This window comes from Manacus vitellinus, unplaced genomic scaffold, assembly GCF_001715985.3.
Source record: "Manacus vitellinus isolate BGI_N305 unplaced genomic scaffold, ASM171598v3 scaffold_2_pilon, whole genome shotgun sequence".
NCBI lineage: Eukaryota > Metazoa > Chordata > Aves > Passeriformes > Pipridae > Manacus > Manacus vitellinus.
In genome coordinates this window covers 22,143,736-22,162,199 of record NW_021940208.1, presented here as the reverse complement: position 1 = coordinate 22,162,199, position 18,464 = coordinate 22,143,736, and the positions used below count along the sequence as shown (strand labels likewise).

General features: G+C 33.9%; 1 protein-coding gene across 2 annotated transcripts in view; it reads right to left on the bottom strand.

Annotated features, from left to right (window-relative positions):
- Window positions 1-4,416: 4,416 nt before the first annotated feature.
- PCDH9 (protocadherin 9) overlaps window positions 4,417-18,464 on the bottom strand; it is a 679,806-nt gene continuing 665,758 nt past the window's right edge. For both annotated transcript variants that reach the window (XM_018071131.2, XM_018071132.2), the window contains exon 4: window positions 4,417-5,591. In XM_018071131.2, coding sequence (XP_017926620.1) covers window positions 5,218-5,591 — 374 coding nt within the window. In that variant the 3' untranslated portion in view covers window positions 4,417-5,217. The remainder of the gene's footprint in view (window positions 5,592-18,464) is intronic.

Below are 18,464 nucleotides of genomic sequence, written 5' to 3'. Positions count from 1 at the left end.
TGAAAATAAAGTATAGAATGGTGTCTCACAAAAAAAGCATTTTATAATATAAGGAACTGTGTTAAATAAGGTATTATATTTCAGAGAAGTCAAATTGAAAAAAAAATCAATCCACTCAAATAATGTGCAAAAAGGATATCTCATAATTTTTTTTCCAAGGAATCATCTACCAATCAGAGGGTTTTTTTGGAAAAAGAGGAAAAGTAAGAGGTGGTTTTAGATTATGGGCTAATTATACTTGATGGATAGATCCACTAAGGTGGTGAGCAGTGCAAGTTAATAAAACTAATGTTAATTGAGTTAGAGCTCAACTGTCCATGATATACTGAGCTGAATCACACCTCTGGGTGATGTTGTATCATGTTTTCTGTATATTAAAATGCCTTTCTGTGTTCTAGAACTGGTTTCCATTTTTAAGTTTTTCAGCACAGCAGCAATGATTACAAGCATATAAATTAATTAAAGTCAAGACTTTGGAAAACAGTTCCACAGAAAAAGTATATTAAACAAGAAAGAATTGATCTATAAGTACTCAGTTGCTTTCACAGTCTGAATTGGCTCATGTGAGCACACGTGCTAGAGAATTCTCACTGCTTATTTTCTCATTCTAATGGAAGGATACATGCCATAAGCAAGTTTATAATCTGAATCAGGTAAATAGTTTGTGGTCATGGGAAATCAAAATTTATACTTCTGTCTGAATTGGATATGACACTACTGTTGTGCTCTCATGCTAGTAGGAATGCTTTTGTAACATATTTTGAGGTATCAGATGCTACTGTCTAAGGCTATTAGACGCTACCCCTGTGTATTCTGGCACATCATGAGTTCTGTGGCCTGTGGATCCCCTGACATTGCCTATTACCATGTTCAATGATTCTCACTGTGTCTTCTGTTTCATTAAAGCAACTAGTGCCTCCCTTTGCTCAAAACGTCCTAAAATTAAACTTCTGATCAATGTTATGATCTCCTTTTCCTTATTTCTTTTTCTCAAATCAGCTCCAGTCTTCATCACTCCTGCTCTTTACTCTCACATCGATATACATCTCCTGCATTTATGCAATTTATGCATCCAAAGCTTTCTAAGTTTCTCCCTTAGTTTAGTCTACTCCATGCTAAAGTCCTTAAGATTCCTTCTGATCATGATTCCTAAGAATAACTTGCTAAAAGTTAATAATCACATTAAGCAGTTAATATGAATATAATTTTCTTCATATCTATTTGTTAAAATTGATGTATATTTCTGTTTACTCCTAATTCTGCTCCATATATTTCTTTGTCAGCCTTCCCACAGTCTTTCATAGAGTTCCAGGTGAAGTCCAACTACTGGCACTGAGTAAGCAATTTTTTTACCTATTTCTGTGAGGAAATACAGTACATAATCTGTCTTTCATATCACTTCATTGTACTGTGAAGTTCAATCACCTCACCATCATACTTTCTCTTCAAGTCACATTGTCTGTAAAGGATCTCAAGAAGGCATTTAGTACATCTGCTCTCTCTGACAAAGAGCAGTTATTCCTGTTAGGTGTTTTTCCTTTCTCTTCTTCAAAATTCCAAAACCATCTCTAGGCAATCTGTTCTAGCACAACATTGCTTAAACCACTAGAAAATGTTTCACACTTCAAGCCTGAACTTTCTGGGTTTTTTTACATGGTCCTGACTGCTCTACTTTAGCAAGAATTGGCACAGCATGGGATTAAGTAGGACTAAATAACTACGTCTACGCATGCTTTCCATTTTCTGTTTGGACTAGGGGCTTTGGTCAGTGACAGTAAAACTAAAGGACTATGAAAAAAATCTTTGGCAAATCTTTTCAGCAGTCCTTGTAAGTGTGTGTATTATGAAATAAATTATGAAATAAATAAAAAAATGGACACTCAGTCTGAAGAAAAAAAAGCTAGAACTGGCATCAGAGAAGCATCTGGATCATGACAGGTTATGGATAATATTAAGTAATGTTTAGCCCCAAAGATGGAAAACTGAATAGTCACCAATACTCAGCTGCCATCTCATTCTGTGCAGTGGAATTTTTTTTTTTAAAGCACCTCATCTGAGATATGACAGAATTTCTTTTTTTTTCTTCTTTTTTTTTCTCTTTATTTCTGAATTTTTGACAGCCATGCTAGTACTACCGATTAAGCAAACCAAATGGTCGTGAATGAATGGGCACTTACTAAATATATGTTTAGGGCCAAATCCAGATTCTATAGAAACATCTGGAAAACATTAATTCAGCTTAAATGGGATTAAGATACAGTTCTCAGTGCTGCAGATATATATATTTCCTTCCTTCCTTCCTTCCTTCCTTCTTTCCTTCTCTCTTTCCCTCCCTCTCTCCCTCCCTCCCTCCTTCCCTCTCTCTTTTTCTCTCTCTCCCTCTTTCTCCTTGCTTTTTCTCCTGTCTTTTTTTTTTTAATAACTATTTCAAAGCTGAGTAAGGTTTTAAGATTCTAAAATTATACAGAACTTAAGAAAATGAGATGAGAAAATTTCCACCTGCTAACAATTTAAAACCATGGTTTTTTAGCTCCTCCTGCACAGGCTGATAATAGCACAAAGTACTGAAGGTTGGAACTCAATATGGTTCACTTTCTGTAGCAAGTCACATCTTTTACTTTCTGTCTGTGATAGAAATGTTTTCAAATACAATCTGTTTAAAAAGACACTCCTAATTTAAACTAGTTGGTGCTATTTGGGTGTTCAAATACTTGTTGCATTTCTGGTTTTAATACAGAACTCAGTGTATCTCATCTTTAAAACTCAGCATGTTCAAAAATAGCTTACTTCTTTTGATACATCTTTTTCAAGGTTGTTCAGGTTTTTTTCTTTTTCTCTTTTTTTTTTTTTTTTTAACTGTGCTGCAACAAAAATGGTTATATAACCACACAAATTTTCTTTACGGGAAAGAATTTACTGTATTTTGATATGACTTTATTCTACTCTCAAAAAAAGGACTAAGGTGTGCTGACTTTCCTATATGCTACCCCATACTTGTACAAAGACTCATGCAAGGATGCTTATTACATGTGCCTACATATGTCTGACAAATCTGGGCTAGATCCTGTCACTTTTGTGCTAAGTAACACTTTATCCGATTCAAATAACTCATTTTGAATAAGTTCCTACTTGCATAGGAATGACAGAATATGGCCCTCAGGATTTATCATTTGTTGCATATTCCAGTCTTATACATATCTATATGAACCAAATGGACCATGACATGCTTAGAAAAATAACTGGAAATTCAGAACAAAGCAAAGAAACAAACCAACCAACAATAACAGAAAGGAAGAGAAATTAATGGGAATAAAGTCCCTAAGGCATCTGCCCAAGAACTAACACAACACAATCAGGAATTCAGAACATTTATTGCAAAAGCTGAATAACTAAATAATGTTGAACTGGCAAAGCAGTAACAAGGATAACTGGTTAGATATTTATTCTGTCAAAGTCATCAAACACCCCTCACAAACTGACATAAGTACTGCCATAAGCAATGCACCCCTAGCCCATTTGAAGCCTTTTATACTGTGGAGGGAAAAAAAGTGAACTGCTATATACAAAAGAATAAAGAAAGAAAAGAAAAGCTTGTGTTTTCAGTAATAAAATCACCTTCAGATTAGCTAAATTTGTTACTTTAAGACTGATGTTTCACTGTGGCATAAATAACTTTTGATTTTTTTCTGTATGGACTTTTTTTGCTTTGCATGCTATTTATTTGTGTAAATCATCTTTCATGCCTTAAAAAAACCATCTAAAAATGTTTGGATTTGGATTTGCTTTGCGTGCAACTTAGATCTCACTAACATTAGGAGTCACTCTACTGGTTTGACTGAGGTGATGTGATACTGGTACCTGCCAGGCATTGACCAACTATGATAACAAACAGTTAAACAGCAATAATTAGAGATTTAACCCTTTAGTTTCCCCCAACTAGCCTACCAGGAGAATGCTCTGTTACATCATGAAGGCACAACACATTAAATATTCTGTGGCTATGGTCTAAAAACACTTGTGTTACTACAACGTTAACGCAGATGAAGATCAACACAAATGCTGCTGTTTCAGCAATACATACTGTCTTAGGTATAGACACACACCTGCCCAATTGGAAAAACATTATTACTGTATTTTGCTCCTGTAGAATTTCCTCCATGTATTTCAGCTGGGATCAACATCAGCTACCACTCATTAAATGACAGACTACAGCTAATTTGATCTAGGATCCCAAATGAATAGCTTTCCCCCTCACCTGCCACCATACATTTAAATATTCTTTTGTTTTGCAATTTCCTTGCTTCATGAAACATAATGGAAACGAAACAAAAAACTGCTAAGTTTTTAAGCCCTTACACAAGTTCTTTCACTTCTTAATATAAAATAAAATAAAATAAAAGAAGAAATTCTTGCTGGCATGATTTGCTACTACATAGAAAGAAATTTTTCTTTTTCCCTTTCTGCAACCAACCTTTCTTCCCACCCCATCCTTTTTACACAAGTGGTTTGAGTTCCTTGGAACATTGTGTGTCAGACAGATTACTAACACAGAAACACCATCACTGAAAATAAAAGCAAAACAATAGGAAGCCAATGAAAGAAATTAAAAAGCAACTGTGAAACACAGAAATATGCTACAGTATCTTTTCAAGTGAACATTATAAGTACACAAAAGTTGTAAGTAATAATTGTTTCTATTTACAAGTATTTGAACACTGATTGACTTATAAGTGTCCACTAACATTGTTAATAGCACAATAGGTTTAATGTTTAGCTTCAATTGTTTGCAATATGATCTCAAGTATAAAGGTCCCAGCATAGATCAATGACAACAAAAGTACAATTTTCTAACTGGATATGCTTTTCAATCTTCGCAATTCACTGAACTTTCATGCTCTCTCACTCTCCAAATGCATCTTCTGTTGTTCATAGCAGCAGTCCAGGGTCGAAACCAAAAAAACAAGAAAAGAATATTTGCAAACTGGAGAGATCTCTGCAGATTTTAATCATGTCTATTTAACAAAACCACACAACTAGTAGAAACACTCTTTCATGTTGCAGGACATCATACCTTCCACGACGCTAACATAAAGATATGCATATCTCTGCTAGGTGAAGCATAGTTCTAGAGGTCTATCCAGTACATAAAGCTCTGACACACACATAGTATTAGCAAGTCTAAGTAGGCTAAAGTCATGGGTCCAAAGTAATCATTTCTTATAGCTGGTGTTCCTTTGGACTCTCCACAGTTCCTGAGGCCTGTTTATAAGACTTCAAGTTGGCCAGAGGAATGTCAGTCATGTGGTTGCCAGTGTTGAAATGGCCCTCACTGGAACCATACTGCTTTCGGTCACTGAACTGATTTCTGTTGCTATCTTCTTTCCAGGTCCTGGTCAATGTGTGTCCATTAACTAGTTTGTCCTTCTTAACCCATTCTTTCTGAGGTGCAAAGGTGGAGAGAGGAGACTTTGGCTGTTGGTATGGGCCCAAGCTAGGAGGCATCCAACAGTTGTCTGAGTGACCCAAAACCAGGCATTCTTGAGTACACATCTCTGTAGCTTCAGCTAATCCTCGTGGCCCAAGAGGCCCATCTGTAAATGAAAAACAAAGAGAAAGAAGAAAGAGGAAGAAAGGAAAAAAAAAAGACATAATATTAGATTGTGATATTTGTCATTAAACTTATACATAGAACTCATGAGAAAATTAACAATGATTCTGCAACAAAATATTGTGCTGGTAAATCTCATATAAATTTTCATTCTGTTAGAAAGTAGTTGCTTTGTAGGGCATAAGCTGTATATGCTACATACCTCGTTTCCAGAAGTGGAAATAAAGTTCTATTATCCCTAAGTTATCGGTCTTAGATCCTACTAGGAATAAACTTAAGTCTTTTCTCAGTCATACTAAGAAAATAAAGGTAATTAAGTGAAAATGTCAAAGGAAGTGAACATACCCTTGAAGATTCTGAGTAAGAATTAATGCTGCTTATAAAAGCCTACAGTTCTGCTTTCAACTCACTTTACTGCTGCAGAACCTTGGTGAACTAACAGCCTACTGCAAACTGAGAAACATTTATACTATCCAAAAACAGGTTTGCCCAGAGGAATGCACTGTACAGGATTATTCTAATGTCTACTGTTTTACAAACACAGATTGGTTCATAGCTCTAGATTTCTATCCTGTGGATACACACTCTGATGTCCACTCCCAACAAGTAAGAGATAAGTTAAATGTTGCTGGATTTAATAGGAAACCTTGAAACACTTCAAAACATTGCATGGAAAGAGACCATTAAACACATCTCAGATAGCTGCTTTACAACGACAAAAGTAAAGGGGTAAATGAAAAAAAAAAGTTTATGTAAATCTTGCACTTGATAAAGAACTGTTCTCATAATTCTTTGAAAGATAGTAATACAAGACCACAGAAGACAGAAATTAAGTTTGCTGAAGTACTAGGCATATTAAATATCCACATCATCTTTCACACACTCCGGAGGACACACATGGCCAACTGCAGGCCTCTTTCAATAAAGCAGGTCACCCATGCCTTCAGTAAAACTAAATTCCTCTCAGCTTTACTGTATTTTTAGATGGCTTACTTTGCTCATCTGATCGGACTGGATGTATGAGGAAGAGGAAGCCAGGAAAAAAGCAGAGAAATCACTCTATATGTCTTCATTAGATATTTCTCAATATCTGAGATACACTTTGTCATGATTCTTTGCTAACTGTGTTGTAATTTTGACAAAGAATTATGAGATGTCTTTTCTTAACTTCAGAGTAAATCAACTGGATAGTACTGCAGACATCTGAAGAGTTAAGGAGACATATTTCCTTGATTAAACAGCCCAGTGACAGGAAGGAAATTATAGATTGATTTTTGAGAAAGAACATTAGGAAGTAGTCATGAATAGCAAAGTTACTAATCAGAAGAAATATGTCAGTGGTGTATCAGAAAAAAAAAGTGTATCTTTATAATAATATAATTGAGACTCAAAATGATAAGTGAAGACACACTAACAAAGATTTCTATGTTAAAATGCCAAAGAATATTTTATTCACTTGTACTCCATGCATATATAGTAACTTATCTTTTTCTGAACACTGACATTAACTCAATTAATTTTATGGAAACTCCTATTCATTTCTCATTGCTTTTAAAAACAGATATAAAAAATATCACCAGGTATATTTCCACATGTTACAATGTAATTAGCTCATCTTATCCCTGTGTAGCTTCTCTTTTTGAATATCTGGAGAATATACAGTACTCTGTTGAAGTGACAGAAAATAATAAGCCATAATCAAAGTTGCTACCACATTCCCCATATTAGAAAGTGTCCTATTGCTGAAAACTAGAACATGAAAAATGTATAGAATCAATGCTACTTTCCATGCAGAGCAATATAAGATGAAATAATTAAACCAGAACCATTAGGAAACACAACAATTGTAAAGTAGGAGCCCAGCAGAGATTTCAGTGAGAACCACGAACTACAATTCTAAAATGAGACCTGACATAATACCCTGGAAGAGACATATTCTTTTTTCTATAAAACTCTTATTTGAATCCTCTAGTATGAAATTCTAACTAAACTGAAGCAGGTACTTAGTGAGAAAACAAAGCAAAACAAAACAATAATAAGTAAAGAAAGTACACACTGTACATTATTAACATTTCCAAACGTTAATATATAGGTTAAAAGCTGATTTTCTTTTCTGCCTGACAACAGAAGTTTAATTTTGATTAGTTTTATTCCATTTCAGAGGAAAAAACGTGAGAAGTGTCAGAACTATTTTCAACCTGCCTACTCTCACAGTACACTACTATTTTGCTGACCAAAGAGGAAAGGTTTGGTAGGGATGAAAAGAAAACCTTTCGTCAGAGAATGACACATTTCAAGAAATACAGTGCATGCACTCTGTGCTTCCAATCTACAGTGGAATAAAAGGTTAACAGAAGAGCCTTCAGTACAATAGTTCTTTTCTATTACTTTCTAGTTACTTTTTCTGTTTAGTTAAATAAATTTCAAGTGATAAGAATATAATTTCCATTTAAAATTTAAATGAGCGATAAGCTGGTTTTACTTAGGAATAAATATGCATGGGGTCCTATAAGATACATGTCAAACTCTTTGGAAGATTTACTTGGTGTGTTTTGCTTTCTTCAGTAACAGTGCTAGGCAGTTAATGCTGTTAAACTCAGAATGAATTTTAAACATCCTTTGCTTTAGCCATCTTTAAGCTGATAGACTTTCTGAAGAGCACTAGAATATTTAGATATCTGTTACTACTGGGAGCACCGGACAGGAATGAGGTAACAATGCTGAGATGATCGCCTGTTCAGGAACTGCTCTTTGGGTTTTTTGAGTTTAAAAAATACCACTGCTCTGTTGCAGGCAAATTACAATTGTTGAATCGATGTCAGTCACACCAAGTGACAGTTATAGACAGAGTAAGTACCTCTCCTTTTAGGGGAGGACTGAGAATCCCAGGGGACACTTTTTTTCCCAGTGCAGGACACTTCTTTTAGCTGTATAACTGTTCAAATAGCTGTGAGGTATAAGTCTGCACACACCTCTACACATGCCTACATATAAATCTATGAACAAAATATATGTAGAGAATTGACAAAAGGTTCAGACTCTACTCAAATGAGTAAGTATATTTTCCAGTACTCTGTCTCATGCTTACAAATCTTTAAAATAGAGGGGATATTTACTTGCCTTACTAAAATATTGTGAGTTTTAAATTTACAAAATGCCTTGCAAGACTTCATCTAATATATAAGTAACAATTATTATTTTAATCATCTTTGGTTTGAGCCATCACAAGAGAAAAAGACATTCACAAAGTAATTTTTTTTTTTAGAAATGCAGATTGATAGAATAATCTATTTTACTGTTGAGCTACTACAAGGAATGATCATGCTCACTGATTCAGGAAAAAGGCAGCTTCATTCATAATATGTGTGGCGCCTGTCACAACTGTTTCCAGTTAAGGCCCTTCGATACAAGTATAATTTTTCATTAAATGTTATTGCTAATAATGGTGATGATCATGATTTAGGGGATTCTACAAATGTCCTACTGTGAGTCTCAGGAAAAAGACAAAAAGATAAAAAAGGTATCTCACCTACAAAGAAAAAAAAAGTCTTTGAAACATTAGGGTTTTTTCAGATTCTATTTTGTTTTATTACATTCTCAATCATAGAAAGTTTATTCTTTTCTAAGAATCTTTATTATTCTGGTTGCTATTTAGTACTGTAAAGTGAAATGATCATGAGCAATATGATGGGAGAGAGATCTTGTGGGGATAGCTTGAACTGAGGAGTTGGCTGCTATGTATTGAGAAAACATAATGTTGCTTTAATGGTAATTATCTTTCTCCTCCACCACTACTGAACAATAGTTTTCACCCAATTTTCTAAAGCTGTTTCATTACTACGTACAGTGATGCCACTTAAAAACCTGTTCCTGCTGTTTTAATTTTATAATTGCATTAATTTGTTTCCTTTCTCTTCACAAAAAATTCTGTATCAAGCTTTTCCATACTGAAGTACTTTATTGATATGTGGTTTTTTTTTTCAAAGTATTTGTTCTCTGAACAATCCATAATCTGTGAGGCTGGTTATCAGTCTTGGCTGCTTGAATATATAATGACACAAGTGCAGATAAAACTGTACAAGCCATCTGTCTCTGGAGCTAAATGTTTTGAATGTTTGCATAACAAACACTCTCTTAAATTGTCTTTGTAAATATTTATATCAGATCTTACCCCAAAATGCTTGTTATTTTATTCTGCTAATAGCTGTCAAGCAGATGCATGACTTGCCTACTCAAAAGCAGACAGGTGTAAGAAGGAAAATGTATGCTTCAAGAACTGGTCATACCCTAATGCTGGAGTTTCTGTGTGGTCTTTTATCTCTTTTTATTATACCCAGAAGCTAAACAGCTATTTCATTGATTAACTTACTGCTGCAATTAGCAACTAGCTTCTGGTGTGATGACCAGCTGTTTTTCAACCTGCTTCTTTAAAACTCTCTTGCTTAAAGCCAGAAAATTCATTCTTCAATTCGGAAAGATTCAAGGCCATAACATAAGTTCCACTCAGTGAGATTTTTTGGTCTCAAAGAAAATGAATAGGTACTCTTTTCCTGAGGGCCCTAATATTAAGTATAATGGATTTGAACATGGCCACAGTTGTGTTTCAGACTATTATATTTATTTAACTTTACATATTGCATCCTACAAGAAAAACAAATAGCAGCAACATTTCAGTTCTATTTAACCTCAAATACAGGACGTTTTTTTAAGCTTTCGTGGGCTACTTTAGTAAATTACCTTTTCTGAGACCATGTGTTTTTACAGCCTTCTATACATATATTGGAACTGAAATGACATTATTCCATTTCATAGAGGTTTTCCCCCCACTCTATATATTAAATATAAAAATTCAAAACCAGTTTATAATGAAAAAGATTCTTTTGACATTTTTTTTGCTCTGAAATATCAGCCAAATAAATAAGAAAGACTATTCTTTATTTCTAGTCTATTAAAACAAATAATCCAAGACTACGAAGCCACAGACATGCTGTGCTAGATGTATTTCCTTGGTATTATTAATTAGTAGCAAGATTCAGTGACTACTAAAATATATATTTTTAATGACTTAGTCATTGCACCTGGCATAGTCAGTGCTGATAAATTCACATTCTCTCCTCAAATCACCTTGTTCCTAGGTCCCTGGATTCATACCACTGCAACTGCCAGTTTTGGTAGACTTACCACTAACACCTTGTCATCTGCTGCTTCCCTCTCTCCTTCCTGGAGCTCCATCCTCTGTACTCAGGTACAGATCAAGAAACCCCTGCTACTTTCTGTTCCCTATCTTGGCCCAAACTTCCCTTTCATCACAGCTGAAATAAATAATACTGTAAGGTTAGCTTATATCTGCATTACTTAGCAGAGATAAGCTGCCAGAATCCTTAATTAGTACAATAACAGAAGTGATAGGAAGCAGGGGAGGTAAGAGTGTGTGGGACAGCCCAGAACACAGAAAAGAAAGAATAAAGGTATTTTCTGAAAAGATCTGGAAAACCTGGCAGAATAAGGTTTTCTACACAATTCTGTGAAGTACTGAAATGATTCAGATGGGTTCCACAGATGTGTAGGTGTCTAAGATCCAAATTGTAATTTCAAAAACTATGCAGGACTTCTTTGAATACATGGGTAGCTAAATTTTGAAGGCAACATTATTCAAGTACTGGAAATTCTGTTTCTACACAGTCTTCTGATGACTGCAGTTGCTTCATGACTATATTTCTTCAGAGTTAAGAAAGGAAAGAAAAAGATAAGAAACTATTCTCTATTTCTTGTCTCGAGTTCCTTTCACCTGTAGCTGCGTCATTACAAAGATACAATGAAAGGACATGTTACTTAATTTGTTATATTTTATTTCTTTTTTTTTCTGATATCATTCCTAGAAATTCAATACCATTATGATTTACAAGACATATATTTAATCAGTAATGGCTCTGCTGTCAATATGTTATTTTTATCTGACAACTTTCTGTGCCTATTTCCAATCACTTTTTTTTCATTGACATACATGTATGAAAACTACTGTGCGTTTCCATGGGTGCATGGTCAGGAAGTAGACATGATCTATAGAGTCTACTCTTTGAAGCACTGACAGTCTAAATAAAATTTCAGTTCCCTGCATTTTCCAAGGCAAGAGACTTTCCAAGAAAGGGAATTGATTTTATAATGCTTTTAAAATAAAGTCTTTCATTTCCTAGACCTGCTTACCTATACATATCTTGAAGGAATTTTGTGGCCTGTATCTGCAGATGCTTTATCTATTGTCCAGCCAGATGCAAAGTAGGTACCACAAGATTAAGTTTGCCTCTTGCTATGCCTAAGCAAGTACACTTAGAGCATACAAGGAATTTCAGCAGAGTTTAGTTGGGTTACAAGAGTTGCTAATAATCCCATGAAGTCTTCCAAAATAGTTTGTTTGGAAAAGGAAAGGTCAGTCTATAGGCAGGCCACTATAACATTTCTGCCTCTGCCATCTCAACACACTCTTGAAATTAGTTCAACTCTATGTTATTACATTTCAGGTTTAGTTATGGGGTTTGTATGAAAGAAATTATGTAACACTGAATTTATTTGGGACTCAACTCTTAGCAATATCTCAGAGTAAGAAATATGTTTTTAAGTCCTAGTTGCAATTTCTCTTTGTTCCTTGAGAAGTCACAGAGATTTAACCAACTTCTAGCCTTCAGTTGTCCACAGAAGGTAGCAAGCAGCCCATCTCATAATCTCGACTGAACACAACTCACATGTCTGCTGAGCTTGTGAGATACCAGGGGTCAAGTTTACTTAGTGCTTTCTAGTCTTTCTGAATAGATAGACATATTGATATACATTAAGCTTTTGACCATTCTGAAGGCAAGTTGCAACACTGAAATCACAAGAGCATGGTCCTTGCAACACAGATGTAGGAAGATGCCATAGGAGGTTTTTACAAAGCACCATGATCTGGAGCGGTACTGAGCTCCCACTGAACAGCTCAAACCTGAACGATTCAGTGCTTTTCACTGGTTCTAAAAATCCAATTTTGTTATCATGGATTGCATATTGCCTCTGTTCATATCTTTATGTCACTCCTTATTTTTGTTTTTATAATTTAACTGGCTGAAACTTTATACTTTGGAGTTAAAAAAGTAGGTTCACTAGATAATCTAATGGTTCTTTCTGGTTTTAAAAATCTACATAGCAGCAAGTATAAATACACAACTGTATTTTGTATAAACTTTCATGACAAATATATATATGTCATATATGTATATGAAAAAAATAGCCAATTGTAGTGTATCCTTTAGAAATACAGAAGATACAAAATAATATCTGGGATTGTTATTCTGACTTAATGCATTCTGTCATTAAAACAAACAAACAAACAAACAACCCCCCACAAAAAGGTTGTAATTTGTATTCTTAGCTGAAGTGTCACATTGTGGATGCAGACAGTCACCTTGCAGGAAGAGCAGGAGAAAAGAAATGCAAACAGGATTTGGCAAAAAAAAAAAAACATTTGTTAACAAATAAATAAAGATTAAATGCTTTACACATCTCTCATACAGATTTCATTCTCTGGGCACAAATGAAAAGTCAACATTTGCAAATGGAGATAGTCCAAATTCAACAATACATGGGCAGCCAGAACAGCAGATTCTCTCCCGGAGAGGATATTGTTATTTAGACAGACTTTATGGCACACAAAGAGCAGACAGCATATCTTGATAAATTTGCACCCATCTTCAGCATGGCAGGGAACTCATCCATCTTCATGTCCACTCAAAATACTCCTATGAAGAATGCTATCTCATCTAATCTTATTTCCTCAAAATTGGCATTTTTTTCCTGCCATACATTTAATTTTAGCAGGACAATCTAACATATAAAAACTCCTCAGAGTATTTAAATGAACCTTCTAAATTTGATTTGATCACTCAATGAGACCAAAGCAAAACCAATGTTCAAATATTTGGAATAATATTATTTTCAGCATTAATCTTTTTTCATTATAGAGCTCTTCACTTTGCTGCCTAAAAAAAGTCTTTGTTCCCAAAAGGTGATGATGGATGGTGATAATAAAATATTCATAAAGCATCCCATGGTCACAATCATTTACTATCTTTTTTCTCTCACACCTAAATATTTATGATATTTGATCAAAATATTTTGTTGAATTGATTTACAGGCAACATGCTGAGACAGCACCACTTTTGACATGGTCACATTTTCTGATCATTAATATGCCCCAAATACAAACCTGCTGTCAGTCAAAAACAACTTGCATCTCAATTTGGAAGACTCAGTCAGTTGTTTATCATAAAATCAAATTTTGGTTAGTAATTTCTACAAACTGTGTTTGAGAAAAGGTAGGATTCAATGTGAAAAAGACACTCAAAATGAGAAAAGCTGGTAGAATGCTGTGAAACTGAGCTGAACAATATTTATTTCTACACCGCACAGTGTTGTAAAATTTTTATGCAGCTGTTATATGCCTGACCATTAACTCATGTACAGCAGAAAAAAAACCAAAACATTCAAGTTGAATTTCACTTGATTTTTATGATTTTCAAAAGAACTCTAAATGAAGGAGTTGGTTTTCCTGATCATTTTCCATCTTACAGCAAAAGCCTGATCTTCTGACTTGTGAAAAATACTTGTGATAAATCTTACGCCTCAAGTGCATGTGATAAATACCTTGTGATATTATCGAACTAAGGATATTGGCTTTATTAAGCAATTGCTGAAAAAAAGCACAATTCATCAATGTATACATATAAGATGAACTGTGCTATCTATACAATTATATATATGATACGTTTTATTTGTATATATATTACACATTTATTTTTACTTTTATACATATTATATATATATATTATATTTATCCATCTAATTCTTTTTTTCATCATTTAAGAACAGAATGGAAATAATAGAGTGGTGAACATTGAATTGAATGTAATCACTCACAGAATGAGTAACTTAATTGCTTTGGTCAAGTTGGGTATGGAGTCATCCTAACCTCCTTTTGTTATCAATGGAGAGAAGCATTTGCACTGTTAGCTCTCTGAAAACCTAACTCACTTACTGGAGGTGTGAGTTTCTATGCATTGATAAATAGGGAATCCATGTATGGTAATTAGATCCACCTCTATGTATTTAAAATGGATGTGATGAGTCTAAATCTTTGCTGCCATAGCAGAAGATAGACTAATTCACTCTGATCTCTTGAACTGAGTTTTTCCACTATAAGCAAAATGGCTCCAGCAGCCAGTGAAAATAACAGTAGACAACTATCCAATACCCAAATGGCAGTGCATCTCATGTATACTCAGAAAAGGTGACTCTGGGAAGCCTGGAAGAGGATTACTAGAGGGAGCCTGCTATAGGCAAGTTTTCTTTCAGAAAATTAATACTTCAAGATTATTCTAGTCCTTCACACTCTGAAATAGGTAGAACACCATGAAAAGCTACAAATTATAAAACAGAGAAGACTGTAATTGTTTAGGTATGCTGAAGTCTTGAAAGTAGGACAGATCATACAATTAAAAGTCTGGAAAACATAGAACTGAGAAAAAGGGAAAATTGTATATTTATGGGCCAGATTTAAGACTGTGTAAGTTACTTATTTACTGCACCATAAATTTATTTGATTTTTAAAATAGGGAAAAAGATTATATTCAAACAGATGCATATGGTTTTACTTATTGTATTTCCTCTCCAGGAAACATAGGGTTAACGAAAACCATCTATTAAAATTTAGTAGTATTGTTTGTTTCTGTTAATCTTCTTTGATGGGTCATTCAGTAATCTCCCCAAATACTTCCAGTTCTTTTGTAATCCCCAAATATTGCCAATTTTCAGGTAATCTTGAAATATCATTATTAATAGTATTTAACCATTAGTTTAATATATGCTTGATATCTTAAGAACAAGGGTTTCCTTATTCTATTGCAATTTTTTTTTACAAGAAATATTGTATTCTAATGATATGTAACTTTTTCTTGAAAAGGACCCCACATGATTTAAAGTTGCATAAAACTCTTCTTTCAAACAAGGTTTAGAAATAGCAGCAGGCTAAGTATCCAACTGAAGTTGATGAAAAAGACTAGAGAACTACAGTCTCCAAAACATGATCTTACTGCTTTTATTATCCACGACAGAAACATGTAAAAAGAAAACCAGGATAATATCACACCTGGAGTTATCCTCTTTAATCACAAATAGTAGCTTTCTCCATTAAAAAAAAGTTTTTATGGAAAAGGTTATTTTACTATAGGTGTACAACTTCACTGTCCCACTACCTTTCCAGACTTCCAGGAATTTGGTCCCAGATTTCAGTATATCTTTTCATTACTGTAAGTTTTACTTTTTCCTCAAATCAAACAAATCTCAGTTTTATGAGGCACTCCTGACTGGGGTTGTCAGTTTGTTTCTCTCCAGAAGTAATAAGTCTGGGCTTTAATCTGGGAAAATGTGGTTCCAAGACACAAACTTTGGAACCGTTAGCAAATTTATAACATAAGGCTGCCACCAAAAATGGTTAGTGTAGCTTCATTTCAAATTCTATCACTTAGTTAATATTTGTAAACATTCAGTCTTATTTCCTAAGTATTTTTTTCCTTAGCACTAAATTAATGTCTGTAGAACAGAAAGTGTCAAACTAAACATTTTTTCCATTACTTTTGAATTAAAAAAAAAAGAGGAAAAACAAATTGCCTCCTTCAAGGAATAAATGGGGGGGGGAAAGACAATATCAACAGCAGTTTATCTAAGAGTAATATGAAAATGCAGATATATATACTATGGTGTTAAAAACACAATGTTAATTAGGAAAGATAATTAAGATTATTTGTGTATAAAATTATGAAATTCATTCTGTAATTAGGTTAATTACAGCTATCTGAACAAACATTAAATTTAAGTTGAAATGCATCTTTTTAATGAATCGCTATTACTAATGTGTGTTTCTTGTCAATTCTGTGTTTTTCTATTTTCCTTCAGTGCAAGACCAAAATCAAATTTAGGTTAAACTGAATTTGTTGCAAATTTGTAGCAGATGTCTTATATATATGCGCTATTATGTAAATAAGCAGTTTAACTGACTTGAGAAGACCTTTTGAAGTACATTTCTCTTAGCTGAATTAGGACCTAATTCTGGGTACTCATTCTCCTAATTCAAGCTGCACGACTGAATAACTGAAGTCAGTGACAAAAGAAAGTGCTTAAATTAGGTACCTAGTAAGCTTGATTATATTGATTTTGTCTTCCTTTCTACAAAAAAATGGATCTTTGATAAATATCACAGGACACAGATGTCAGAGATGTCCTTAAACTAATCCAGAGACAAAAGAACCATTTCCTAATTCTGCTTGTATAATGACATCTCATTTAGTTAATTTTGTAAAATTTAGTTCAGTGCCAGTTGAGTTGTCAGAACTGCAGACATATTACACAGAGAATACTAGAAAGTGCTCTCATTCATTATATCTGAGCTACACAAATGGTACAGTTTCTTCTTTTTCTTTAAAAACTATGTTCATTTACATAATTTTTCAGAAGAGATATCCATAAGTCTCTTAATGAGCTTATATAGTTTACAGTAAAACTCCCATTAAACAAATGTCCCTGAGTCAAAACACATTTTATTAAACCATGCTTGAAAGTTAATCTGTGCTGTACATAGTCATTACATTCAATGTACTGAAAATTAATACAGAAGAAACGTCTGTATGCACCAAATAATTTTGGTTAGCCACAAAATCCTATTCTAATGCTTGGCAAGAGCTTTAGCTTCCAGGCTTTCAAATCTTACCGGGAAGACTGCAAAAAAATATCTTTGTGACTATAAAGAGGAAATCAAATAACATTTAACATGAATAGTGAGTTGACATTTAATGGAGGCTGAAAACTTTCTTGTGTCTTTTTTCTATTTAATGAAAAATCTCAGCAAACCAAGCCTTCCAAAGTATTATCAAATATCTTTTATTTTTAAATAGATTGAGATGCTCAAAGAAGAACTGTTGCCATGAGCAGACATCATGAAGATTTACACATGCAACAGGCTCTTTACATTCTGCTTTATGACTGTACACAGTCTGGTTTCTCAAATAGTAAAAAAAATCATTGGAAGGTTGGGAAATTTCGTTAATGTGTAAATCAATTTTTGGGAAGGATTATGCCAAGCAAAACTGTTGTTTTGCTTTTCTTAAACCATTGGTTTAATAATAGTAAAAGACAAAATTTAAGACTTGCTTATACTCTTAGAATTAATTTTATTGTTACAAAATGTGTCTAGAAGCTTCTATTCCTCGCCCAGGCACATAAGAATCTGACAATTCCTTTAATATCACAGTTGTGAATACTTGGCTGTACAATGGATCTCTTTTTTTCTGTGTTCCAGTTTGAGACCTGAAGGTAAACTGTTTTTATTTTCCATATGGTAATAATAAAGAAAAAATAATAAAAAATACATGCTTAATGTAATTTTGGACTCAACAAGGTATGTTACAGGCTCATCAGTTTCAAGCTTCTGAAAATAATGGACAGTACAAACAGATTTGTGTTTACTGAACTTGTTGTAGAACTGAAAACTTATGAAGCAGATAAACAGCCTGAGAGAAATAATATATTTCTCTTCTTGTATTTAAAAAAAAAAAAAAAAAAAAAAAAAAGATAATTTACCAAAATATGAAAAGTAGATGAAGAATTCCAGTTGTTGGATTCAGCTCACCTCCCTGACAGGAACGAAGGTCCAGATGTTAATTACCATTTATAGAATGTCTTGTCAAAACACCTAAGAATTATTGTTCCGTTAATGACTTTGTCCTGCGCTTGAGTTCAATGACTGATTTGAGACAAAGGATACTGAAAAGGATCA